The 27,067-nt window shown below is 56.8% G+C and overlaps 2 protein-coding genes across 5 annotated transcripts; one reads left to right on the plus strand and one right to left on the minus strand.

Annotated features, from left to right (window-relative positions):
- Positions 1-4,186: 4,186 nt before the first annotated feature.
- On the plus strand, positions 4,187-7,209 carry OCEL1 (occludin/ELL domain containing 1). Of its 4 annotated transcripts, none has more exons than XM_054465931.2 (7): positions 4,202-4,315; positions 4,691-4,867; positions 4,992-5,197; positions 5,838-6,003; positions 6,110-6,139; positions 6,250-6,303; positions 6,795-7,209. In XM_054465931.2, the coding sequence occupies exons 1-7, from the start codon at positions 4,247-4,249 to the stop codon at positions 6,915-6,917; spliced, it is 825 nt and encodes a 274-aa protein (XP_054321906.2). In that variant the 5' UTR covers positions 4,202-4,246; the 3' UTR covers positions 6,918-7,209. The 4 variants fall into 4 exon arrangements, with proteins under 4 accessions (XP_054321907.2, XP_054321906.2, XP_054321908.2 ...); XM_054465933.2 differs by having other exon boundaries at positions 7,001-7,209; XM_054465932.2 differs by lacking the exon at positions 6,110-6,139 and having other exon boundaries at positions 4,187-4,315.
- A 3,183-nt stretch (positions 7,210-10,392) lies between these two features.
- On the minus strand, positions 10,393-23,755 carry NR2F6 (nuclear receptor subfamily 2 group F member 6). The gene is made up of 4 exons (XM_054465934.2): positions 23,465-23,755; positions 19,218-19,312; positions 14,015-14,581; positions 10,393-11,136 (listed from the first exon to the last, which is right to left on the minus strand). Exons 1-4 carry the CDS (start codon positions 23,740-23,742, stop codon positions 10,862-10,864), a joined length of 1,215 nt encoding a protein of 404 aa, XP_054321909.1. The 5' UTR covers positions 23,743-23,755; the 3' UTR covers positions 10,393-10,861.
- Positions 23,756-27,067: the final 3,312 nt, after the last annotated feature.

The raw sequence follows: 27,067 nt of genomic DNA on the forward strand, positions 1-27,067 counted from the left end.
AAAGCCACGTTGGCCAGGGCACCCTGGCTCACACCTTGTAATGCCAGCACTGTGGGAGGCCGAGGTGGGAGGACCACTTGAGCTCAGGAGTTTGAGGCCAGTCTGGGCAACATGGTAAAACCCCGTCTCTACAAAAAATACTCCCAGCTACTTGGGAGGCTGAGACAGGAGAATGGCTTGAGCCCAGGAGTTCGAGGATGCAGTGAGCTGTGATCACACCACTACACTCCTGCCTGGGCGACAGAGCGAGACCCTGTCTCAAACAACAACAACAACAAAAGCCAGCTACATTAATGCCTCAGAAAACAAAATCACAGATGCTGAAATGACAAATTGTACTGTTTAGCCTCCATTACCCAAAGTCTCCTAATTTAAAAAGAAAGGAAATAGATGGACATGTTCCTCACTTCACTGAAAAATCTCAAGCCAAAGGGAGCATCGACTTTAATGGGCAAATACTCAAAACTTCTGCCATCAAAATGAGGAATAGGCCAGGTGCAGTGGCTAAAGCCACCTGTAACCCCAGCACTTTGGGAGGCCGAGATAGGCAGATCACTTGAGCTCAGAAGTTCGACACCGGCGTGACCAACGTGGTGAAACCTGGTCTCTACAAAAATACAAAAATTAGCCAGGCATGGTGGCACGCACCCGTAATCCCAGCTACTCGGGAAGCTGAGGCAGGAGAATCACTTGAACCTGGGAGGCAGAAGTTGCAGTGAGCCAAGATCGCACCACTGCACTCCACCCTGGCTAACAGAATGAGACTCCATCTGAAAAAACAAAAACAAAAAAACAGGGGGAATGGAATGGGGAAGGATGCTCACAGTCACCCTGCCTCCATAGTGTAACATAGTCTTGAGGTGGTAGTCAGCACAACTAGACGAAAAAATGAAGTGGGGCCAAATATGGTGGTGCATGCCTGTGGTCCCAGATACTCCAAAGGCTGAGGCAGGAGGACTGCTTGAGGCCAGAAGATAGAGACTAGCCTGGGCAACATAGCAAGACCCTGTAAATAGAATAAATAAAATGCCAGACATGGTGGCTCATGTCTTTAGTCCCAACTACTTGGGAGGCTGAAGCAGGAGGACTGCTTGAGCCTAAGAGTTTAAGACCTGACTGGGCAACATAGCGAGACCCCATCTCTACCAATAAAAATTTAAAAATTTAAAAATTTAAAAATTTGAAAATTATCCAGGTGTAGGCCACCTGGTGTGGCTCACCAGGCCACACTGGCCAAGATGGTAGAACCCTGTCTCTACTAAAAGTACAAAAATTAGCCAGGCATGGTGGCGGGCACCTGTAATCCCAGCTACTCAAGAGGCTGAGCCAGGAGAATTGCTTGGCCCAGGAGGCGGAGGTAGCAGTGAGCCGAGATCACACCACTGCACTCCAGCCTGGGAGACAGAGCAAGACTCCGTGTAAAAAAAAAAAAAAATTATCCAGGTGTGGTGGTGCGCGCCTATAGTTCCAATTATTCAGGAGGCTGAGGCAAATGATCACTTGAGCCCAGGAGTTCAATGCTGCAGTGCGCTATGATCGTGCCACTGCACTCCAGCCTGCGCAGCAGAGTGAGACCCCGTCTCTAAAACAAACAAGAAGAAAGAAAGAAATGAGAATGAAAAATAAGAAAAAAAAGAAAAAGAAGAAATGAGAAGGCAAAATTATTTGCAGATGATATGACCGTATATATAATAGGCCCAAGCAATGTGACTAAAGATATTTCAATAAAAGAATTCCTTAAGCTAGCAAGAGACTTACAGATATTTAAAAATTCATTTCTTGTATACTATATATGTATATAGCTTTAAAATGTATTAAAGCATCCCATTTATAGCAGCAATAAAAAAAGATACACTGCCTGGTTAAACGAATTTTCTTGACATTTGAAGAACTTTTTTTGGAGTCGCCCAGGCTGGAGTGGTACAGCAGCACAATCATGGCTCACTGCAACCTCCGCCTCCTGGTTTCAAGTGATCTCCTGCCTCAGCCTCATGAGTAGCTGGGATTACAGGTGTGTGCTACCATGCCTGGCTAATTTTTGTATTTTTAGTAGAGACGGGGGTTTCACCATGTTGGCCAGGCTGGTCTCGAACTCCTGACCTCAAGTGATCCACCCACCTCGGCCTCCCAGAGTGCTGGGATTACAGGCATAAGCCACCTTGTCCGGCTGACATTTGAAGAACTTCTAAAAATCAACAAGAAAAAACATTTGCAGGATATAACAGAAAAAGAATTATGAAATAGTCTCTAAATTTTTTCACTCATATAGTAGGCAATATTTCCTTTTTTTTTTTTTTTTTTTGAGACAGTCTCTCAACTGTCACCCAGGCTGGAGTGCACTGGCACAATCTTGGCTCACTGCAACCTCTGCCTCCCGAGTTCAAGCGATTCTCCTGCCTCAGCCTCCCAAGTAGCTGGGATTACAGGCGCCCGCCATCACACTTGGCTAATGTTTTATATTTTTAGTAGAGACAGGGTTTCACTATGTTGGCCAGGCTGGTCTCGAACTCCTGACCTCGTGATCCGCCCGCCTCGGCCTCTCAAAGTGCTAGGATTACAGGCGTGAGCCACCGTGCCTGGCCTTAGTGGGCAATATTTTCAACTTTGAAAGTACAGGTGAGGGGCCGGGCCCGGTGGCTCACGCCTGTAATCCCAGCACTCTGGGAGGCCGAGGCGGGTGGATCACGAGGTCAGGAGATCGAGACCATCCTGGCTAACACGGTGAAACCCCGTCTCTACTAAAAAATACAAAAAATTAGCCGGGCGTGGTGGCGGGCGCCTGTAGTCCCAGCTACTCGGGAGGCTGAGGCAGGAGAATGGTGTGAACCCGGGAGGTGGAGCTTGCAGTGAGCCGAGATCGCGCCACTGCACTCCAACCTGGGAGACAGAGCGAGACTCCGTCTCAAAAAAAAAAAAAAAAGAAGAAAAGAAAGTACAGGTGAGGGAATCCGTTATAATGCCAGTGCCGCCAAGGTTGTGGGAAAACCCCTGTATCTCCTGGAGCAAAAGTGGTACAATCTCACTAAGGAGTAACTTGGCAGTATGTTCCAAATGTAAAATACACACATCCCAGACAGGAGGCTGAGGCAGGAGGATCACTTGAGTCCAGGAGTTGGAAAACAGCCTGGACCCATAAGGACATTTCTTCTCAAAAAAAAAAAAAAAAAAAAAAATGCCAAGCACTATTATGGGATCACACCTGTAATCCCAGCACTGTGGGAGGCTGAGGCAGGTGGATTGCTGGAACTCGGGAGTTCAAGATCAGCCTGGGCAACACAGCGAGATCCCGTCTCTACAAAAAATACAAAAATTAGGGGGGCGTTGTGTCACCTGTGGTTCCAGCTACTTGGGAGGCTGAGGTGGGAGGATCAATTGAGGCTAGGAAGGAGGTCGAGGCCACAGTGAGCCATGATCATGACCTCCAGCCTGGGCAACACAGCCTGACTCTATATATATTAAAAAAAAAAAAAAAAAAAAAAGCCGATTTTGGGCACACTGTCTATGAGTTAGCTCTGCTCTGCCAGGAACAGTACTGTTCAGTAAAGATGCTATCTAACACCACCTGCTCGCCCTTAAAAGAAATAAAAGAAAAAGAAAGAATGGGGCGGGTGCGGCGGCTCACGCCTGTAACCCAGCACTTTGGGATGCCGAGGCAAGCGGATTGCTGGAGTCCAGGAAGGTGTTCAAGACCAGCCTGGCTAAAATGACGAAACCCCGGGCGGGCGCGGTGGCTCACACCTGTAATCCCAGCACTTTGGGAGGCCAAGGCGGACGGATCACTTGACGTCAGGAGTTTGAGACCAGCCTGGCCAATGTGGCGAAACCCCGTCTCTACTAAAAATACAAACAACAACAACAGCAAAAAATTAGCTGGGAGTGGAGGTGTGCGCATGCAGTCCCAGCTACTCGGGAGCCTGAGGCAGGAGAACCGCTTGAACCCGAGAGGCGGAGGCTGCAGTGAACCGAGATCACGCCACTGCATTCCAGCCTGGGCAAGCGAGACTCTTGTTAAAAAATTTTTTTCATATAATTGCTGAAAAAATAAATAAGTTTAAATTTGCAAAACCATCCCGTTTTTTCAGACAAACTTAAGGGTCGAGGTCGGAGTCGACCATGTTTCCAAGGTGTGTGGCCACGCCCAGCCAGGTCAGCCCCGCCCCCTGGCCGTCAGGCCCAGCCCCCTTTTGTCAGACCCCGCCCCCAGCCCTGCTGAGCGACCCCGCCAGTCGGGTCCGTCCTGCGGTAAATGCACAACCCGGACGGAAGTGTCTCTCCGACAGCAGATCCGGGCTCGGAGCTCCAGACGCTGGGACAGGTGACTCGGGGGGTTAGCGAGCCGGACGGCCTTGCAGGTGGGGCGGAGGTCCTGAGGAGCTCCTCGAGCGCGGTCGTCCGTGGGCTCCGCGCGCCCCAGAGGGCGAGGCTTCGGCAGCGCGGGGGTTAACTCGAACCGGTCCCAGGCTGCGCGGCGACGTCAGAGTCATTTACATAGCGCTCTTTTGGGTTACGCAGTCGTGGGCGGGGTCTGGAGGTCGCTGCGGACCAATTGCGTGCGTCTATGCAAATAGCGGTCGTGCTGGGGAACTCTGCTCCCGCGGGGTGAGAGTTGGCCGCTCTTCCGCCGAGCTCCCCGCGCATCTTTTCTCCGTGCGCGTCGTCAGGCGTATCGTCTCCGCGTGTCCACCCACAGGCCGCCCGCAGACCACCCCCGCCGCGCGCGGGACACGACGCCCCCCGCAGGACCCGCCCATCAGCCCGGAAACCCCCGAGCTGCTTCTCCCGGAGGCTGATGCCCACCCGGGAGCCCCCAAAGACTCGCGGCTCCCGGGGGCACCTGCAGACTCACCCGCCTGGGCCTGGACCCCCGGTGAGCCTGACCGGGAGGGGGTCCCCAGGCCGGGCCTCTAGGCAAAAGATTTAGTCCCCCCAGTTTGAGGGACTCCGGTTTCCCGGCACCCCGATTTAACTCCAAACCATAATTCCTGTGGCAGCTGCAGGGACTGGCGCCCCGAGGCCTCAAAACCAGCGCCCCCCGCCCTCCGTGCCAGCCCCAGCCGGGACCCCACAAGGCAAAGACCAAGAAGATTGTGTTTGAGGATGAGTTGCTCTCCCAGGCCCTCCTGGGCGCCAAGAAGCCTATTGGAGCCATCCCTAAGGGGCATAAGCCTAGGCCCCACCCAGTGCCCGACTATGAGCTGTGAGTGTCCCCCATGTGATTCTTCATGCCTGGGATCAGGAGAGGGGCACTGAGGCTGGGGCTTTGATAGTTGAATAAGAGTTTACCAAAGAGTAGAAAGAAAAGGATCTCTTGCTGATCAGTAGTGGGATAGCCCCTGTGAATAAGCCACTGCACTCCAGCCTGGGCAACACAGTGAGATCCCGTCTCTGAAAATAAATAAATAAATAGGCCAGGCGCAGTGGCTCATGCCTATAACGCCAGCACTTTGGGAGGCTGAGGCCGGTGGATCACCTGAGGTCAGGAGTTCGAGACCAGCCCGGCCAACATAGTGAAACCCCGTCTCTACTAAAAATACAAAAATTAGCTGGATATGGTGGCGCATGCCTGTAATCCCAGCTACTGAAGAGGCTGAGGTGGGAGAATTGCTTGAACCCGGGAGGTGGAGGTTGCAGTGAGCTGAGATCGCTACACTGCACTCCAGCCTGGACAACAGAGCAAGACTCTATCTCAAAAAATAATGCTAAATAAATTAAAAGAGGGAGAGAAAAGGAACGTTTCTAGTAGGGGCCCAGCAAGGACAAAGAAAAGCAAATTAAACTGACTGGGGGAAAGAGTGGGGTTCTTTACACTCACACTCTGACCCTCTTCAACCTGGTAGTAAGTACCCACCGGTGAGCAGTGAGAGGGAACGGAGCTGCTATGCTGCAGTGTTCCAGGACCAGTACGGAGAGTTCTTGGAGCTCCAGCACGAGGTGGGGTGTGCACAGGCAAAGCTCAGGCAGCTGGAAGCCCTGCTGAGCTCCCTGCCCCCACCCCAAAGCCAGGTCAGCACTAGGAAGAAAGCCCTGCCCCGCAGCCCGTCTGAGTGGCCCGACCCAAGCCTCTGGGACACCCACTGGGTCCAGATTTCCAGGACTCTTTCTCCTCTAGGTTGGCTGGGCGCCGCGACACATGTCTAAGGTCAGCCCTTGAAGTCCCCACTAGATGGGAATTTAGTCTGAGCCTCAGTTTCTCCATCCCTTCTTGAATTCAGCTCTCCCTAAACCCCCTTTCTACTCCTCCCCTTGCAGAAGGAGGCCCAAGTTGCAGCCCGGGTTTGGAGGGAGTTTGAGACGAAGCGAAGGGTGAGTCTTGCATCCCACAGCTTGGTCTTGCACCCCTGAGACTTCTGTGAGGCTAGGGTTCCTGTGCCCAGTTTCTTTTTTTTTTTTCGAAAGAGACAGAATCTCGCTCTGTCACCCAGGCTGGAGTGCAGTGGTATGATCTCAGCTCACTGCAACCTCAGCCTCCCGGGTTCAAGCAGTTCTCCTGCCTCAGCTGGGATCACAGGCACCCACCACCATGCCTGGCAAATTTTTGTATTTGTAGTAGAGACGGGGTTGCACCATGTTGGCCAGGCTGGTCTCGAACTCCTTACCTCAAGTGATCTGCCCACCTCAGCCTCCCAGACTGCTGGGATTACAGGCATGAGCCACCTCGCCCGGCTCACCCGGTTGCCTGTGCCCAGTTTCAAGGAGAGAAAATTGAGGCTCGGAAAATGAAAGGCAGAGAGTTGAGTAGCTTGAAGGCCGCAGGGCAGACTGCTGCAAAGACTTCCGGGTCTCGCCCTGCCTAGGATCCTGGCTTCCTGGATAAGCAGGCTCGCTGCCACTACCTGAAGGGTAAACTGAGGCATCTCAAGACTCAGATCCAGAAATTCGATGACCGAGGAGACAGCGAGGGCTCCGTGTACTTCTAAGTGCCCCTGCAGATGGGCAGAGGGATGCATGCGGATGCAGGTCCCTTGCATTTCTTGGTATCTCTCAGCCTTTCCTCTTGCAGCTCCCCCTACCAGGGGTCGCTTTCTCCTGGATTGCAAATGCCTCTTCAGTTTGGACTCAGCTCTGACAGCCCCTCCTCCAGGAAGGCCTTCCAGGACTTCCTCCTCTGGGTCCTCTAGCTCTGACCCTATAGGGACTCCAGATCTCAACCTGTTCCCTGGAAGTAGGGCCTGCTCTCCATCCCAGTGAAATAAACATGTATTAGACACCTACTGAGTATAATTACTTAACACTTCTGATTTCACTCAGTTGTCACACACAAAAAGTTTTTTGTTTTTGTTTTTGTTTGAGACTGTGTCTCACTCTGTCGCCCAGGCTGGAGTGCAGTGGCACAATCTCGGGTCACTGCAACCTCCGCCTCCCCAGTTCAAGTGATTCTCCTGCCTCAGCCTCCCGAGTAGCTGGGATTACAGACACCTGCCACCACGCCCAACTAATTTTCATATTTTTAGTAGAGACGGAGTTTTACCATGTTGGCCAGGCTGGACTGGAACTCCTGACCTCAAGTGATCCACCCACCTCAGCCCCCAAAAGTGCTGGGATTACAGGTGTGAGCCACCATGCCTGGCTGGGACCAAGAGTTTCTGTGGGTCTAGTAATGGGGACAAGATCGCTAGTGGATGCCAGTCTTGGTAGGGCAGCCTTCTGGAAGATCCAAGGGATGCCATGCTGGGGTCCACCTAAAGGGAGTGGGCTCAGCCTGGGAGCCCTGCAAGAGGCCATGAACGCACCCCAGACAAATGGATTCCTTTTTTTTTTGAGTCAGAGTCTTACTCTGTCGCCCAGGCTGGGGTGCAGTGGTACCATCTCGGCTCACAGCAACCTCTGCCTCCCAGGTTCAAATGATTCTGCTGCTTCAGCCTCCCGAGTAGCTGAGATTACAGGCACCTCCCACTGCGCCCAGCTAATTTTTGTATTTTTAGTAGAGACAGGGTTTCACCATGTTGGCCAGGCTGGTGTCGAACTCGTGACCTTAAGTGATCCGCCCACCACCTCCTCCCAAAGTGCTGGGGTTACAGGCATGAGCCACCACATCCAGCTGGATTCTTCCACTCTCTGTGTCTCCCTGGGCACTTCAGGACAGCAGCTGACCGCAGTGTGTGGGCACAGTCCATATGCATGGCCTGGGGGGGAGGGTCTTCCAGTGTCCGACCCATCCCAGGCCCTGGCTGTGATAGGTGGGGCCAGTCTCCAGTCTCCCTGTGGGAGCCATGTAACAGCAGACCAGAAACTGTCCTCAGAGTCTCAGTCTCCCAAGGGAGCCCCAGGGGAAAGAAGCAACCAGGAACACCAACTACATGCAGGAGAGACAGTGTCAACCACCGGGCCACCACTATTGTCCTTAAGAAGGCCCTAGTCTGGGGAAGATAGCCCTGAGTCCAGTAAAAGAAGGCTGCACAGCAGAGTCTTAATAGCCAGGGAGGCTCAAGATCTCTTCTTGCAGGAAGGGCCATGTGGGTAGGGTTTTGTAGGAAAAGTAGGAGTTCAGCAGTCAGGCCTTGGACAGACATCCAGATCTGTGGCCTGGGGCCAAACAGCAGGACAGACACCATGGTCTCACTCAACCCTCAGATGTCCTGTGCATTGGATAAATGAGACCTTGCTGTCCAGTTTGACTGGGGTAGACATGGACCCACTAGCTCACAGGACACCATGGAGAGACCCTGACCTAATGCAAAACCCAGTGCAGCCTTCAACGAGAACCTGGTGTCCTCTCCATCCCGCCCCTGCCTCAGTTCTCTTCTGGGAACGTGCCCATGACAGACCCTCACTGACTCCACAGGAGGGGCCTAATCTCTCGTCTTCCAAGGCTTGCTTCAAGATGAACATGGGGAGACTAGGGAGCATTTTGACAAACTGGGGCTGCTTAAGAGCTGAGCACTGGCCCAGCATGCAGCGTGACAGACTTGACTTCTTCCCTTGCTGTTTTCAGGAGGGCACCTTTTTTTCTTTCTTTTTTTTTTTTTTTTTTTTTTGAGACAGTCTCCCTCTGTTGCCCAGACTGGAGTGTAGTGGTGCGATCTCAGCTCACTGCAACCTCCGCCTTCCGGGTTCAAGTGATTCTTGTGCCTCAGCCTCCCGAGTAGCTGGGATTACAGGCTCCTGCCACCACACCTGGCTACAGAAGGGCATCTTTGATGGAGGGCTTGCCTCTGCTTGGCAGGACATCAGAGAGAGGTGCCACCCCCACCACCATTCGGGCCCTTTCTCTCTGCCCCCCTACAGCTCTGGTGCTAAATTCCACAGGTGCCTTTCCCACCACAGAGCTGTGCGTCAGACTCCCGAGGCTGGGACGGGAGAGTCCCTGGTACCCCACATGATTCCGTTTATCAACCCAGTGAAGCCCACATTTCAAAGTCTTGGCCTTGTAGGTCCCTACCTCCCAAACGTCAATCTCTGAAACAGATTTTTAGCTCCATGTGAGAAAAAAAGTTGAAGAAGTCAGATTGACTCAGGCACAAAAGGGGGAAGACTGAGTTCATAGAATTTAAAACACCCAAGGGTTTCAGGTGTGGCTTGATCCAGGGGCTCCAAAGGCATCTTGGGAAATTCATCTTCCATCCTTGGCTCTGCTTTAATTAGATTCTCCCAGTTCCAAATCCCACCGTGGAATCTCACTGGCTAGTTTGGCATCCCAGGCCCTCCATAAACCAGTCGCTGTGGCCCAGGGAATGGTGGTCTCTGACTGGCTCGCCTTACATCATGTGACAGGACTGGCCCCAGAAGTTTCTCCCAAGGACATTAGAGCCCAAACAAGATTAAGGGCCCGGCGGCTTATGCCTATAATCACACCACTTTGGGAGGCCAAGGCAGGTGGATCACCTGTCAGGAGTTCGAGACCAGCCTGGCCAACATAGCAAAACCCCATCTCTAGTTAAAGTACAAAAATCAGCTGAACGTGGTGGTGCACACCTGTAATCCCAACTACTCAGGAGGCTGAGGCAGGAGAATTGCTCGAACTCGGGAGGCAGAGGTCGCAGTGAGCCAAGATTGCACCACTGCACTCCAGCCCAGGTGAAAGAGCGAAATTCCATCTCAAAAAAAAAAAAAAAAAAAAAAAGATTAAGAGTTGACCAAAAGAAAATAAGTGAGGCTAGGCGCGGTGGCTCACGCTTGTAATCCAACTTTTGGAGGCCTCAGGTGCATCACCTGAGGTCAGGAGTTCGAGACCAACCTGGTCAACATGGTGAAACCCCGTCTCTACCAAAAATAAAATTAGCTGGGCATCGTGGTGGGTGCCTGTAGTTCCAGGTACTGGGGAGGCTGAGGCAGGAGAATCGCTTGAACCTGTGAGGCGGAGGTTACAGTGAGCCAAGATCGCGCCACTGCACTCCAGCCTGGGTGACGAAGTAGGACTCCGTCTCAAAAATAAAAAATAAAGACCAGGGAGGCTGTGCAGGTAGGAAATGTCTTTATTATTGGCGTTGAGTCATCATGTAGTGTCTGACATAGGTTACGTGTCCAGAGGATCTGCCTGGCACACGCTAGCTACCCCTGCCCACTGGAGCAGCCCCTCTGGCCGACGCCAGGCCTTTGTCCATCATGCCAGGGAAGCCAACCCCACCATCCCACAAGTTCATGCTTGGGGTACTGAGGGACAAGGCTGTCCTAGGATTGGACCCTCCATCCCGGCCAGGGGTCCTGGGGAGGACGAGGCTGAGGCCTGGATGATCAGTCTCTTTTTGGTTTCATGATCATTTAAAAAACAGAAAAGACAAACATTTCACAGTCTTTAAAAAATAGAAGTCTGAGGAGAGAAGCCAGAGTCCTGGGCCCCGGGAGGCCCCTCGAGGCCTCAGCATTCCCTGTCCCTTGAGGTCTGTCTGCAGGCCTGGCCACAGCACACATGGCCCCGTCATGGTCACTGGCCCGAGCCGTAGGGCCAGTTGAAGGTACTCCCCGACAGCAGCATGTCTCTGATCAGTGTCTCAATGGGTGTCTTCCCCACCAGGCGCATGAAGAACAGCTGGGAGATGAGGGAGGCAGGGACCGCACGCAGGGCAGGGAGCCGCAGCAGCAGGCGCCCAAAGCGCTGGGGCTGGGACGGGTACTGCGCCCGCACATACTCGGTGAGGGCCACCTGCGCCTTCTCCTGCAGGCTCTCCACGTGGGCCGGGTCCGAGAGGCCACAGGCGTCTAGGGGAACAAAGGCAAGTCAGACAGGGTGGGAGGCAGCCAGAGAACACAGAGCCCACAGGGGTGACTAGGGGACGCCACTCGCCACTGTCGGTAAGAACAGGGGGCCGGGCGTGATGGCTCACGGCCACAGTCCCAGCACTTTGGGAGGCCAAGGCAGGAGCATCATTTAAGGCCAGGATCTGAGACCAGCCAGGGCAACATAGTATGATCCCTTCTCTACAAAAACAAATTAGCTGGGGCTGGGCACAGTATCACGCCTGTAATCCCAGCACTTTGGGAGGCTGAGGCAGGTGGATCACTTGAGGTCAGGAGTTCAAGACCAGCCTGGCCAACATGATGAAACTCCGTCTCTACTAAAAGTAAGAATAATTAGCTGGGCATGGTAGTGCGTGCCTGTAGTTCCAGCTACTCGGAAGGCTAATGGGAGGATCGCTTGAGCCTGGGAGGCGGAGGTTGCAGTGAGCCGACTGCACTCCAGCCTGGGCAACAGAGAGAGACCCTGTCTCGAAATAAATAAAAAATAAAAATTAGTCCAGTGTGATGGCACATGCCTGTAGTCCCAGCTCCTCAGGGGGAGGCTGAGGTGGGAGGATCTCTTGAGCCCAGAGTTTGAGGCTACAGTGACCCATGATCATAGCACAGCCTGGGCGACAGAGTAAGACCCTGTCTCAAAAACAACAAAACAAAACAAAACAGGAGACAGGAAGGGGGTGATGGGACCCTGGGATGCAAATGGGACTATCTAAGACCGTGTCGATCCTCCAGAGATAGTGAGGTGTTCTCATCTAACCAGTAACACAGGGGTGCAGGCAGTGATGTTTCAAGGGTGGCTGACACCCAACTCATGCCTTTGGCAGGGAGACAGGTTCTATTTTTTTTCTTTAAGATGGAGTCTCACACTGTCGCCCAGGCTGAAGTGCAGTGGCACGATCTCACTGCAACCTCCGTCTCCGGGTTCAAGTGATTCTCCTGCCTCAGCCTCACAAGTAGCTGGCATTACAGGCACACTCCACCACGCCTAGCTAATTTTTGTATTTTTAGTAGAGACAGGTTTTGCTATGTTGGCCAGGCTGGTCTTGAACTCCTGACCTCAAGCAATCTCCCCACCTCGGCCTCCCAAAGTGCTGGGATTACAGGGCCACCGGCCTGCCCAAGGAGATAGGTTCTAAGGAAGCTCGCAGGGAAGGTGGGGCTGGGAAGGGAATTTGACGAGGGAGACAGAGCCCAGAAGGGCCTGTGGTGTGAGAGAACGTGGCAGCCTCTAGAGAGAGACCCAAGAAGATGGGAAGCCAAGAAGAAATCTTCTGGGAAGGCCAGGCGCGGTGGCTCATGCCTGTAATCCCAGCACTTTGGGAGGCTGAGGCAGGCGGATCACGAGGTCAGGAGTTCGAGATCAGCCTGACCAACATGATGAAACCCCGTCTCTACTAAAAACACAAAAATTAGCCGAGCGTGGTAACACGTGCCTGTAATCCCAGCTAGGAGGCTGAGGCAGGAGAATAGCTTGAACCAGGGAGGTGGAGGTTGCAGTGAGCCAAGATCGTGCTACTGCACTCCAGCCTGGGCGACAGAGTGAGACTCTGTCTCAAAAAAAAAAAAAAAAAAAAAAAAGAAATCTTCTGGGAAAACAATAAATAAAGCCATATTTATTGATTTTTGAGACGCGGTCTCACTCTGTTGCGCAGGCTCGAGTGCAGTGGGAAAATCAGAGCTCACTGGAGCCTCGAACTCCTGGGCTCAAGTGGTTCTCCCAACTCTGCTTCCCCAAGTGCGGTGATTACAGGCCTGAGCCACCTTGCAGGCCCAAAATCACATATATCAAATGAAAGCCACCTCCCAGAGTAGCCTGGAGCTGGTTCCTAGCCCCAAAGGTACCTCTGATGGGATCTAGAGGCTTCCAGTAGGTTACATAACTCCCAGGAGACAGGCTGGAGAGATCTTTGTCTAAAGGCATGGTGGCTTATGCCTGTAATCCTAGCACTTTGGGTGGCTGAGGCAGGACTGGTTGCGCCCAGGAGCTCAAGACCAGCCTAGGCAACATGGTGAGACCACGTCTCTACAGAAAACTTTTTTAAAAAAATTAGCCGGGAATGGTGGTGCACGCCTGTGGTCCCAGCTACTCAAGAGGCTGAGGTTGGAGGGAGGATTGCTTGAGCCCTGGAGATCAAGGCTGCAGTGAACCATGTTCAGACAACTGCACTCCAGCCTGGGTGACAGGGTGAGACCCAGTCTCAAAAAATAGAAATACAAATAAAAAAATAAAAGTGGAAAAAAAAAAGGCTGGCTGTACCGCCAGTCGCTGGAATAAGATGGGCTACCACTGCTAGACAGTTGATGGTTAAGAAGGTTCTGGGGTTGCCCCGCCCCTCAATGGGAGGGGCCTCCGGGCCACGCCCCTACCCAGATCCCTACAACCCTGGCTACCTGGAGGTTGCCCTGGGAGCCCAGTGGGGGCCTGAGGGGGCCAGAACCAGGGGGTCAGGTCCTTCCCTCCCACGTCCCCCCAACCTTGTGCTATCAGTGCTCACTGAGCGTGAAGAGCCCTCTGGTGAGGGAGTAGGGGTCTCAGGGAGCCTGGGAACAGGAAGAGGGGTCTGGGGTCTGGGCCCTGGTCCTGGCCCAGCCTTGGGTCTGGGGTCCGGGGTTCAGAGTTCTCCGAGAGTCTTGGGATCACGGAGTGGGGGTGTCACAGTGTCACACTGCTTACATCACCCCTCTATAGCCACCCATGAGCGTTCACTCACGGCGCGTGCAGGGCGCCAGGCCTAGGGGGCGAGCGGGGCGCTATGGGGGCCGGAGTCTGGGTCCAGGCCACCCTCCTCCTAACCTCCCTTGGGTCCCCCCATCCCGCGGCCCCCTTCGGAGCGTGGCTCACCGGGCGTGAAGAGCGCGATGGCCTTGAGGCAGCCGTACTCGGCCGAGTCGACCTGCAGGCGACCCAGCTTGTCCACCTGCTCCTGGAAGGCGCGCACCTGGTCCATGAAGGCCACGGCGCGCTCGGCGGCCATAGGAGCGGCGTGGAGGCCGGCGGCGGCCAGTAGCGGCGCCGTGTGCAGGGGCAGCGCCGCCTGCGCCGCGTTCAACACGAAGAGCTCGCTCCAGCTCAGGCGCAGCAGCGCCACCTGGTCGGCCACCGGCAGCTCGGGGAAGAAGGGTGCGTGGCGCGCCCACTCCACGGTGCTGAAGAGCAGCCGCGCTGCCAGCTCGCACACGTTGTCGATGCCCAGCACCGCGCCCGCCGCGCCGCCCCCTGCGCCGAAGCGTCCGGCCGCCGCAGGGTAGGGCTCAGCGCGCAGCAGCTGCGCGATCAGTTCGGACACCGGCTGCCCCGGGAAGAGGTCTCCGCCGCTCGCCACCGCCGCCAGCGCCGAGCCCGGGGGGCTGCCCGAGGAGGCGGCCACGGCGCCAGGCAGCGAGTGTGGGATGCGGCCGCGCTGCACCGCTGCGGGAGGCGGGGACAGGAGGGACATGGGGGCGGGAGGGGAGGCGGGGGGGGGGGCGGCCAGCAGGAAACGGGGGAGGGACAGCAGATGGGGGAGGGGAGGGTGGGGCACAGAAGGCCGGGAGGAGTGGAGATTGGAGAGACAGAAAGGGGAGCGAGGGGTATAGAGAGAGGAGAGGGCCGGAAGAGGGGGGAAGGAATGAGGGGCCAAGTAGGTGCCCATAGAGACATGGGGCAGGGAGCAGGTAGGGAAGGACAAGGCAGGAAAAGTAGGGAGAATAACGGGGAAGGGAGACAAAAGTCATCAAGGGGTCACTCAGGCCCTCCCCTCCAAAGCTCCCAGGCCCAGCCTTTCCCAGAATGCCCAACCCCACCCCATGAGCACCAGGCTGGTTAGAAAGTCAGAGTCCAGGAGTCCCTGTCCAGGTCCAGCCACCACCTCCCATCCCCAGCTCCTGGGGACAAGGAGGAGCATCTAATAAACCTTTTGGAGCCTCCTAACAGATAGTCATGGGGTTCCCAGAGCTGAGGATGGGCCATGGAGGACTTGGGGACCCTGGCCAGCTTGGTCCCCAAAGCAAGAAATCAATACCCACCCAGCACTGGCTCTCTCCTATGGAACAGGGATCATTTCTCTACCTTCCATCCCGCTACCCACCAGATGGTGACCCCTGAGGGCCGGTCTGGGTCCCTGCAGAGGCTACAGTGCAGGGAAGGGTTGGGGGGGGACCTACAGTAGGGAGGGGTCCCGGGGGGGGGCCATCACAGGTCCTCAGTAAACATTAGCCGCCATCAGTAGCCTTGCTTATGAAGCAGGGAGGCCCTGCTGCTGGCTTGGGCACGTCTGCAGTGACCAGGTGGGTGAGAAAAGGGAAACTGAGGCATGAAGAGGAAGAGAGTTGGCCGTGTGCCTGCCTGGCTTGTGCCGGGGTGGGCGGGATGGCAGGGCTGACTGGGCTGGTTGCCAGCAGACTAATTAATGAGCTTTAATGAGCTGGCATGCCCCATCTCATCACCTCCGTGAACTCCAGGTCAACTCTGTAGAGCAAACACCGGAGGGGAACGCGGGCAGAAGCTGGGGGCGAACAGAGCTGAGCAGAGAAGCCAGGGCATGGGTTGAAGCCCGCTCCAAGGGGTCCCTGAGTCTGAGTCAACTGTCAAATGGGGACAGGTGGACGGGGCCCAAAAGTGGTTCCCCGGTCCTCCAGGAAGCTTCTTCCCCCTTTGTTCACTGGGTTGTGAGCAACCACCACTCCCTCACATGGCCACATTCCCACCCCAGGGCCTTTGAACTTTTTATTTTTCTTTTTTCCCTCCCTCCCTTCCTTCTTTCCTTTCCATTCTTCCTCTCTCTCTCTCTCCCTCTCTCTCTTTCTCTCTCTCTTTTTGAGATGGAGTTCTGCTCTGTCACCAGGCTAGAGTGCAGTGGCACGATCTCAGCTCACTGCAGCCTCCGACTCCGGGGTTCGAGTGATTCTCCTGCCTCAGCCTCCCAAGTAGCTGGAATTAGAGGCACCTGCCACCACACCCGGCTAATTTTTGTATTTTTAGTAGAGACGGGGTTTCACCATGTTGGCCAGGATGGTCTCAATCTCCTGACCTCGTGATCCGCCCGCCTCGGCCCCCCAAAGTGCTGGGATTATAGGCGTGAGCCTCCGCGCCCGGCCGGCCTTTGCACTTTCTGTTCACTCTTCCCCAAACCCTTCCCCAGCTCTTCAGCCCAGACTGTGGAAGTTCAAATCCCAATCACAACTCTGTTGCTCTCTGAAAAATGGCCTCACCAATCTGCTGTGTGCCTCAGTTTCCTCATGTGTAAAATGCAGACAGTCGCTCCCATTTGCAAGCCCAGCACTTTGGGAGGCTGAGGCAGGAAGATCGCTTGAGCCCAGGAGTTCGAGACCAGCCTGGGCAACATAGCGAGACCCCGTCTCTACAAAAAATTAAGAAATTAGCCCAGCATGGTAGCGAATGCCTGTAATCTCAGCTACTCAGGAGGCTGAGGTGGGAGAATCACTTCAACCCAGGAGTTTAAGGCTGCAGTGAGCTATGATCGCACCACTGCACTCCAGCCTGGGTGACAGAGTGAGACCCCGTCTCAAAAAATGATGATGTCACCAATCACTGAATTAAATGAGAATCTATATAACTTAAAATAATGCCTGCCATATAGGAAAGGTAATTACATGGTAATTCAAGCCAAGGACCATTTATTGAACACCTACTGTCTACCAAGCCCTGGTCTACGCGCTGGGGAACAAGACAGACAAAAATACCTGCCCACAGGGAATGGACATTCTGGGTGTAGGCAAATTACAGAACAAGGCAGGTGGCGTCAAATACAGGGGAATCAGGAGGGCTTCCCTGAGGAGGTGATGTTTGGGCAAACCTTGAAGGCAAGGTTAGGGAGGGAGCCATGTACAGACCTGGAAAAAGTGCACTCCAGGCAGAGGGAACAGCCCGTGCAAAGGCCCCGAGGCAGGACTGTGCTTAAAGCATGAGCTGTCATCATAAATATTTCCACCCAAGGCTTTTGGAGACTTCCGGCGAGGCTGTTTGCTCTGAGGCCATGACTTGAGATATATGAGGATTTTAGGTAAAATAGACAAGTAGAGGCAAAATCCATGTTATGGGGGCAGGGACAAGAAAGTTACCCCCAAACTTAAAAGGGCCACAGGGAGTGATCAGTTTTAAAAGAAAGCCCCTCAGCTGCCTCTCTCAGCTTCTCCCACCAAGGCCTAGACCAAAAAACAATAGCTTTAGGCCAAGTATGGTGGCTCATTCCTGTAATCCCAGTAGTTTGGGAGGCCAAGGTGGGAGGACCGCTTAAAGCTAGGAGTTCGAGACCAGCCTGGGCAACATAGTGGGACACTGTCTCTAGAAAATAAAAAAAGCAGCCGGGTGGGGTGGCTCATGCCTATAATCCGAGCACTTTGGGAGGCTGAGGCGAGCGGATCACCTGGGGTCAGGAGTTGGAGACTCCAGCCTGGCCAACATGGTGAAACACCATCTCTATTAAAAATACAAAAATTAGGCCAGGCGTGGTGACTCATGCCTGTAATCCCAACACTTTGGGAGGCCGAGGCGGGCAGATCACGAGATCAGGAGATCGAGACCATCCTGGCCAACATAGTGAAACTCCATCTCTATTAAAAATACAAAAATTAGCTGGGCGTGGTGGCGTGTGCCTGCAATCCCAGCTACTCAGGAGGCTGAGGCAGGAGAATCGCTTGAATCAGGGAGTCAGGAGGTTGCAGTGAGCCGAGATTGCGCCACAGCACTCCAGCCTGACAACAGAGCGAGACTCTGTCTCAAAAATAAAACAAAACAAAATACAAAAATTAGCTGGGCGTGCCGGTCGCGGTGGCTCACGCCTGTAATCCCAGCACTTTGGGATGCTGAGGCGGGCACATCACGAGGTCAGGAGATCGAGACCATCCTGGCTAACATGGTGAAACCCCGTCTCTACTAAAAATACAAAAAATTATCCGGGCGAGATGGCAGGCGCCTGTAGTCCCAGCTACTGGGGAGGCTGAGGCAGGAGAATGGCATGAACCCATGGGGCGGAGCCTGCAGTGAGCCGAGATCATGCCACTGCACTCCAGCCTGGGCAACAGAGCAAGGCTCCGTCTCAAAAAAAAAAAAAATTAGCTGGCCCGTATCTGTAGTCCCAGCTACTTGGGAGGCAGAGGCAGGACAATCACTTGAACCCGGGAGGCGGAGGCTGCAGTGAGCTGAGATCACACCACTGCACTCCAGCCAGGAAGATGGAGCCGGACTCCATCTCAAAAAAAATAATAATAATAAAAATAAATAAAGAAAATAAGGAAAAAAAACTTCAAAGCAGGAGAGGCTCAGGTTAGACACTAGAAAGAACTGCTGGCCTTGACCACGACACAGTCCCTAGAGGAACCTGAAACCCAGCACAGGAGATCTCATCCAACAGGCTAGATTCTATTCCTGAACCCCAGAAATCCATGCGGAAATCTCTGGGTTCTACTTGAATTCTAAGGGGGTTTGGCAGAGTTCTAGGCCCAGCGGCCCAGAATACGCCCGTCCACCCGGGTCCCCTGAGCAGAGACAGCTGGGCCTCGCTCTTGCTCCCAGCGCCTGGGGTCAGGAGAAAGGGTAAGCTGCCCTTTGCCTTAATCGGGCAGAGTTCCTGCCTTGGGCAAACAAAAAGCATGGGTGACGGGTGGAGGAGAAGCAAATCAAATAAAAAAAAAAAAAAAAATCCTTGTTCAGAAAGTGGTGGCCGCGCTAGCAGACAAGAGGTCACCAAGGTGTCAGGGCCAGGGAACTGGCCTCTGAGGCTGGAGTCGGGGGTAATTGGGGAAGGCAGCTCCTGCAAGAGAATGGGGCTGGGGAAAGTCCCTTGTGGGGGCATCCCTGGCCTCTTCAGCTCCACGGCAGCAACCAGGGGGCCACGGATCCTAATTGGATTCCTCCAGCCTAGGGCCAGACTGCAGCCCACGGGATCAAGGGATCAGTGGTAATGAGGTTAGCAGGCGCCAGCCCCCACCCCGTGAGGCACCCAGACCCCTGTGAAAGGGAGGGGAAAAAGGGAGGAAGAAGCTGTTTGTTCACCCCGGCTCCAGCTGCTGTGATCGTCCCCAGTGTGTCCCCAGCATGTACTCACCCTCCTTCCTCATGCCTACCCGGAAGCACTTCTTGAGACGGCAGTACTGGCACTGGTTCCGGTGGTGCTGGTCGATCTGACAGTCACGGTTGGACCTGGGGGCACACAGAAGCCAGGGCTCCCTGAGACCCCCATATCCTCCTCCCCGAAGCAGCCTATGAGCCGCCTTTGGAGGCTGCCCCTCAGAAATACTAGTAGGGGCCCTCTAGACTGGGGAAGTAGCCCCAAAGGGATACAGGAGCTCAGCTTGCAGGTCTGCAAACCAGACAGGATAACCCGGATGAGTGGTGATGGATGAAGAGGAATCTGTGGAAAAGCAGATGAGCACCCCAGGGAGGGCACATTGGCATGGGTTTTGAAGGATGAATAGGAATTCTCCAGGTGAATGGAGGGGTGATCCCAGAGAGAGGGTACAGCCAGAGCAAAAGGGTTGAAATACACAAATATGGAGGCCTAAAGGGTTTCATTTGATTTGGTCACTGTCAGGCTGAGCAGGGTCATTGTCCCCAAAATGATGTGAAGGCAGAGAGGACATGGTCAGAGAGCTGGACTTCGTGAATTAACTAGGGGTCAGGCCAGGGGCTAGTGGTCTATGGGGTCATAGCATTGTGCGGCTCCAGCATTATCACCCGTACAATGCCCACACCAAGGAATGAGTAAGTAAACAAAGTCACTCTGGTCCTCTGCCCTGAAGGCCCCACACCTACGCTCTTCTGAGAGGACCACCCAACCCCTACGCAAGCCAGAGATTTTCCTGGTCAGCCCTCAGTGAATGCCGTTGCCTCTTGCAGGGATGAGACAGGTGGCCCCACCCTGAGAGGTGGTGAGCTCCCCGTCCTGGGTCAGCCCCAAGCAGGAAGGTCCAGGCCTTATTCTTCAAATGTCCCCAGAGCCTTCTCCCCCTGGCCCCTGCCCTTGGACTCCCCTGGTCTCTTGCCACCAGGAGCTGGGGTCTCTCCAAGGCCTGGGCCTGGAGCAACAACCCGTGGGGTTCCAGCTGGACACCCAGGGGACACACAGAGACAGTCACAGAGTAGAACCATCAGTTAAGGGATTTAAACAGATGCATTTCTGCGGTGGCTCACGCCTGTGATCCCAGCACTTCGGGAGGCGGGGGAGGGCGGATCACCTGAGGTCAGTTCAAGACCAGCCTGGCCAACATGGTGAAACCCCGTCTCTACTGAAAATACAAAAATGAGCTGGGCGTGGTGGTGCATGCCTGTAATCCCAGCTACTTGGGAGGCTGAGGAAGGAGAATCGTTTGAACTGGGGAGATGGAGGTTGCAGTGAGCCAAAATTGACCCACTGCATTCCAGCCAGGGCGACAGAGTGAGACTCTGTCTAAAAAAAAAAAGGCTGGGTGCAGTGGCTCATGCCTGTAATCCCAGCACTTTGGGAGGCCGAGGCGGGCAGATCACCTGAGGTTGGGAGTTTGAGACCAGCCTGAACAACATAGAGAAAACCCGTCTCTACTAAAAATACAAAATTAGCCAGGCGTGGTGGCGCATGCCTGTAATCCCAGCTATTTGGGAGGCTGAGGCAGGAGAATTGCTTGAACCCGGGAGGCAGAGGTTGCAGTGAGTCGAGATCACGCCATAGCACTCCAGCCTGGGCAACAAGAGTGAAACTCCGTCTCAAAAACAAAACAAAACAAAACATATGAATCTCAGCTGCAGACACCCAGCCCTGCCCCTCAGGTGGTGACTGCCCCACTGAGCCTCGGTTTCCTCATCTGAAAATGGGAGGCCAGATAATGCCCTATATGGGATGGACTGGGTCAGAGGGGTTCATGGGGGACAGTGTCAAGACCCAGACCCCAGCCAGAGAACCCAACTTAGGAAAGCTGAGGATCCGCGCCCACTCCCCTCCAACCCCCCCTCCGCCACTGCCTGGGTCCTGCAGCACCAGCCGCTGAGCCCCTGGGAAGAGGCCCCACTAGGGCAGAGGGAGCTCAGGCAGAACCAGAACAAAGCCCAGTGGCTGGGTGGTGGGAGGATCCAGGGCAGCCGGGTGGAAACGGCCTGGCCTGGGGCGGCCCTGCAGGCAGGCAGAGGCCCAGCTCAGGGGCCCCTGACCTCAGGGGAGGCCCTGAACCTTCAGTCTCAACTTCCCCAGCTGTGGAATTGGGACAGATCCATCCCTCCAAGGAGGGAAACAGGTAAGTTCTTCCTGTTATCCCACCTAAAGAGTGCAAGCTTTTTTGCCCAACCCCATGGCCCAACTCAGCGTCCTCCCTGGGCTTCTGGCCTCCAGTCCAATTTGATCAGAGCCCTCCCCTGCTCACACACCCTCTATGGCTCCCCATTACCCTCAGCCAGCATTTCAGGCCTACCTAGCTCTGACTTCTCCCATGGCTGCACAGTCCCCTCTTATAGCACAGCTCCCCCAGTCTGCCACTAAATGTTTTGTCTGGACCACACTCTGGCATGCCCCTGTGGCCTTTCTTCCATCTGCCAACTCCATGCTTCAAGGCTCATGTCCCCTAGCCTCCTCCAGGCAGCCCTCTCTGACCTCCAGGCAGAGTCTCTGCTCTCTCCCTGGGACCCCAGATCCCACAGGCTTGGGGCATCTGTCTCACTGTGTCTCCTCCAGACTGGGGGCTTCTCAGGAGCTAGACTTGGAGCTGAGGTCTCTCTGGAGGGGCTGGCATCAAATCACCCAGGCTGGGCCCCAGCGAGACCCTGCTAAATCCATTTGAAGCTCAGAATGGAATGGTGATTTCACCAGGTCACACAACTCACACAGCACAAACCTGCCAGCTCCAAGCAAGGCCCCCCCGACCCGAAATTGGTGCTCCCTGACCCCACCCTCAGGAAGCTCCTGGGACCCCAAAACTGCCTGAGCCCCCCTCCCTTACCCTCCCTAAAGACATGACCAGAGAGCAGGCGGTTTTCCAGCAGCAAGAATGAGGCCAAAGTCTAGTGGCCCACTTTGTGCTGGAGGAGGGAGCAAGGCAGCTCTGCCACACATGGCCACACCAGGCCAGCCCTCACCCGGGACCTGGGGCCAAACTCCACCCTCGGGTACCTGGGGCCCTATTTGGTGGCCTCAGCCAACAAGCCTTCCATCAGCCGTTCTCCCTAGGGACACCCCGATCCGAACTCAGCGATCCCCACCCTAGCCCCACAGTTCCCCCACAGTGCCCCCAACTCGGGCAGGGTCCCTCCATGTCCAACGCAAAGCAGACACCAGGACCTCTCTCTGGGCCTTTGGGCCTCTGTTTTGTGCAGCTGGGAAATGAGACTGTCTAGACTGGCTCTACAGAGACCCTGCATGTTCCTGGGACGCAGAGTAGGGGCTTATAAACGGACAGATCAGATGCTCGCCCGGGAACGCTGAGAAAAGAACTCCCGGGCTGTACAACCCCGATCGCTTTCCCTGGGGACCTTCCGCCAGAACAGCTAGCAAGGCCACGCCCTGCCAGAGAGGTCTCCGACCTGGGACAGCCCAGGGCTCCTGCTCGGAAAGTTTCACTCCCTGCCCGTCTCAGAGACACCCAAAGTTTAAGGGATTTTTCCAGGAGCCCCGGGTCTGCACCCATCCCTGGGGGAGGGGACGTTTCAGTCAATTCCGGTGGCCCTGCCGGCCTTCCAGTGGCGATTTCCGGTGACCCAAGGCCCAGACTGAGCCCAGAGGGGTTCCCCGAGATAGGCAAGCCCAGCTCCCACCCCCACCCCCACCGCTGGGCCCCTCATGCGAAGGAGGCCGCCCCGTGCCACCCCAGCCTCCCTCCGTCTGCCGCCTCCGCAGCCACAGCGACTTTGGAAGTGATATTTGACCCCAAGGGCGCGCCGTATCGATCCGCGCGGCCGCAGACAATGGCCCCTGGACGCTGCGAGCTCCACGGTCCAAGTTCCACGTTGATTCCCTCGAGGGCATCCCGCGCGCCGGGATCCCCGAGAACGGGTGCCCTAGGGTTGGGTTACCACCCCTGACAGCACCCCTACCCCCACCCCAGCGCGGAGATGACCCCTCCCCAGAAAAAAGCGGGGGGAAGGAGAAGCAAGTAACTGGGGCAAAAGCCTCCAGGGACCACCTGATGGGGGGGAACCTGCAACGATGTAGTGCCGACTGTATACACAATCCCAGCCATGGAATGCGGGAGGAGGGTGCTGTGCCCCTATCTCAGAGTGGGCAGTGGAGGCCCAGGGAAGGTCAGCGCCAGGCCCAAGGTGACCGAGCAGGTCAGAGACCCGCCCCAGGTCGGGGCGGGGTGCACGGCGGCGGCGCGCGGATGGGGGGCTCACCGGCAGGTGTAGCTGAGGTTGCGGCGGATGCTCCGCTTGAAAAAGCTCTTGCAGCCCTCGCAGGTGAAGACACCGTAATGCTTGCCGCTCGATTTGTCCCCGCACACCACGCAGTCCACCTGCAGCCCCGGCCGCTCCTCGTCGCCCGGCTCGGCGTCGCTGGCGGCACCGGGGGGCGAGGCCGAGTCGTCCTCGGCCGCGCGCGGGTAGCCGCCCGCCTTGTCCACGCCGTTCGTGTCGCCGCCGGGGCCGCCCCAGCCGCCGGTCACCATGGCCATAGCCCCAGGGCAGCGGGGCCGGGGCGCCCCCACCGCGCTTTTCCCTCCGGGCACCCCTCTCGGCCCGGGGGACCCTACGCGGCGCGCATTCGGCCCCGGCGCGCGGGGGGCACGGGCTGCACCCCGCAAAAAAGTTTTGCAGCAACTTCCTGCGGCCGGTCCGCGCGCCCGGGCGGAACTGGTCGGGCCGGTTCCAGGCCAACTTTCCCACGCGTGCGCGGGGCCGGGCCCGGGGCCGGGAGGGGCGCGCTAGAGGCGCGGGCCGGGGACCCCGAGGACTCGCGTCCCGCCGCCCTGGGGCCCCGGCGGGGGCGCGCGGGCCATGGCCCGGCCCGAGCCGCGCAGGGGGCGTCCTCTGGCCTGGCCGCCGCTGGCCCGGGGGCTGCGGCCAACTCAGCGGGCCGCCATCCGAGCGCGGGAGGCCGGGGGGAAAGTTTGGCCGCAAGTTGCGCGGCCGCCCGTGGCGGGGGGGGAGGGGCGGCGGGTGCGCGCCCGGGCTGATCGCCGCGCCCCCTGGGTCCCCCGGCGCCCGCGGCTGCCGCTCCGGGCCTGCAGGGCCGCTGGGCCGGCGCCTCTGGAGCTGCCGCCCCCGCTGCGGCCGCTCCTGCCTGGTCTGGGCCTGCGCCTGGGCCCAAGCCTCGCTCTCGCCGCCGCCACCGCCACCGACCCCGCGCGCCGGCCTCGCGCTGCGGCCGGTTTGACACACAGCGTTCCATTCGCGGGGCGGGCGGGGGGCGGGGGCGGGGGCAGGGGCGCGCGCCGCGGGCTGGGGGCGGGCGCTCGTTGCCCCGGCGACGGCCGCCCTTATAAGGGCATGGGTGGCCGCGCGCGGCGCCGGGCGAACGGGCCGGCGGGAGGGACGGGGGCCGAGCGCGGGGCCGCGGGGCCTGACCCTCCCCCGCCTCCCTCTGCCCCTCCCCCTCGCACCCCCGCCCTCGCCCTGGCCCGGCTCCAGCCTTAACCCCTGCCGGGCCGCGGCGGGAGCCTCAGCCGCGCCTGCCCTCTGCCCTTCCTTGAGCCTCGCCAAGATGTCTCTCCAAGGCCCTCCCCTCCACCTTTAGCCTTGGACGTTGGGTCGCTCGATCACCCTCGAGGCGCCCCTCGGAACCTCCCCCCACCCCACTGTTCCCGGCAAAGCAATGATGGGGGACCAGTGGCACCCGGCGGGGGTACGCCCCTGCGCAAGACACACGCGCGCGCGAGACACACACACACACACACACACACACACACACACACACACACACACACACATCCTAGATTGTGTTTGCTTCCTCTTCCAGAAAGTCGCCGCGTCTGACCCCCACCCCACCCTTTCTCTGCTCGGGTTAACACCTGGTGCCCGGAATCTCCAGGGGGAAGGGATGTTGTGGTCTGAGACCGGCTGGCCGGGGCCGCGAGGTCAGGGGGCCCCTCTGCAGAATTTCTGGCCTCCGGGGGCAGGGCGCCCACCCGCCCCGCGCGGCTGGAGGCGACAGGCATGCCCTGTCTGGGGGCCTGCCCCTTTTCCCTTTTAATTTCCTTTTCTTTCTGTGCTTTGCAGAAAGGGCTTGGCCTGGCGGCCGGCTGGACTGCAGATGTCTCTTCCAGGCGCCCTGGAGCCTCGCAGCTGCCGCCACCTCCAGCTCACCCCATCCCCCAGTACCGGGGCTGGGGCCCGCCCGACCAGCATTTATTAAGCACCCTTTGTATGCGAGGCCCGGGCTGGCGAGCTGGGGAAGCTTGAGCCTCTGGCTCTGGGCAGGTTAACCTTTAACCGGCTGGACAAGCCCTTCCAGGAGTGACCTTTCACCTCGGAGTCTTGCAGCCCCAGCCACCCAGACTGTGGTCCCACCCCGCCCTGAGCCCAGAGCTGGACACCAGAGCATGCAGCTGGGCCTCTGAGAGCTCTGGCCAGGACAGTGCCTTCTGCGCACCCCCTCCTCTATCTCCCAGAGCCCTGATGAGACTTGAAGAATTGCCTTCCCTGGAGTAGGGGGAAAGATGCTTAGAGATCTTGCAACACTTAAAAAGAAACTGAGGTTCTGGGAGAGCCAGGCACACCCAGCCCTGGGCCTCTCAACCTGCTCCAGGGACGTTCTGGCTGCCTGGGAGGTGGAGGAGGAGGCGTTAGTAAACACAAAAAGCAGGAAGGACTAGGATTAGACATGAGCAAGGACTTCCCGAGGTCTAGAGTCGGGTTCTGCCCACAGCCTGAAGTAATCCCTGCTGGGAGAGAGGAAGGTGTGGGTGGGCAGAGAAGACCCTTTGGTTCTGAGGCTGCATGGGAATGTGACTGGTAATTTGGGGTAAGGACAGGGATCCTAGGCCCCTTGCCTGGACCTGCTAGGATCTTTGATGGGGAGCACTGGGGTGGAGGTCTCAGAGAAGGGATTGAAAAGAGATTTAGATGAGAGACAGGCGCTGTGGCTCACGCCTGTAATCCCAGCACTTTGGGAGGCCGAGTCAGGGGGATCTCTTGAGGCCAGGAGTTCAAGACCAGCCGGGACAATAAAGTGAGACCTATCTTGAGCCCAGGTGTTCAAGGCTGCAGTGGGTTATAATCAGGTCACTCCACTCCAGCCTAGCAAGACCCTGTCTCAAAAAAAAAAAGAAGAGGGAGAGAAGACTCAAGGAATCCGGGGATTGTGAAGGGGAGGGAGCAGAGAACTAGGTTTGAGGGAGACAAGTCTTGAGAGGGGACTGAGAGCTGGGTGGGAGATGGGGGAAGAAAGACCATCGCAGATCCCAGAAACTCCAGTAGTTCCAGTCCCGAAGGCTGCCCCACCCCCTCCCAGTAGCCTGGCCACCCCTGTGCCCCCTGGGGCCCGCCTGGGGGTGGATCGAGGCTCTACCCCGCCTCCCTGACCCCTGCCCGCAGCCCCACAGTAACATTTGACCTTGCAGCGGCCGCAAACCGGGGACAAAGGGGCCTAGGCCCATCTGCCGAGGGGGCACCCGTGGGAATGGCCAGATCCTGCTGGGGCAGCCTGGGAACCTGTCTCCGCCCCCCTACATGTGACCTTGGCTCCCTTTGCCCTTCCACGGGCAACCTGGTGGGACCGGGAACTCAGTTAGGTCTTAGACTCTGGGGCTCAGCGGGGTACAGGGAAGAAATTCAGCTTCTCTGCCCCACCCCAACACGAGCAAGGTGGTCTGCCTCCGTTTCCCCGCTTTCTTCAAAGTTGGCCCAAGTCCAGGGACAGCGTGTGGGTCGGAAGGTCACTAGCTCCAGCCCTCGCTGGAGGGGACTGTGCTCCCCACCATACTTCTTGTTCTGTTTCTGGGGTCAGGTTGACTGGCGCTGACCTCAGGCTGGCGTGGTCCTGCCCTGGGAGAAGCAGTG

This window comes from Pongo pygmaeus, chromosome 20 (genome assembly GCF_028885625.2).
Source record: "Pongo pygmaeus isolate AG05252 chromosome 20, NHGRI_mPonPyg2-v2.0_pri, whole genome shotgun sequence".
Lineage (NCBI taxonomy): Eukaryota > Metazoa > Chordata > Mammalia > Primates > Hominidae > Pongo > Pongo pygmaeus.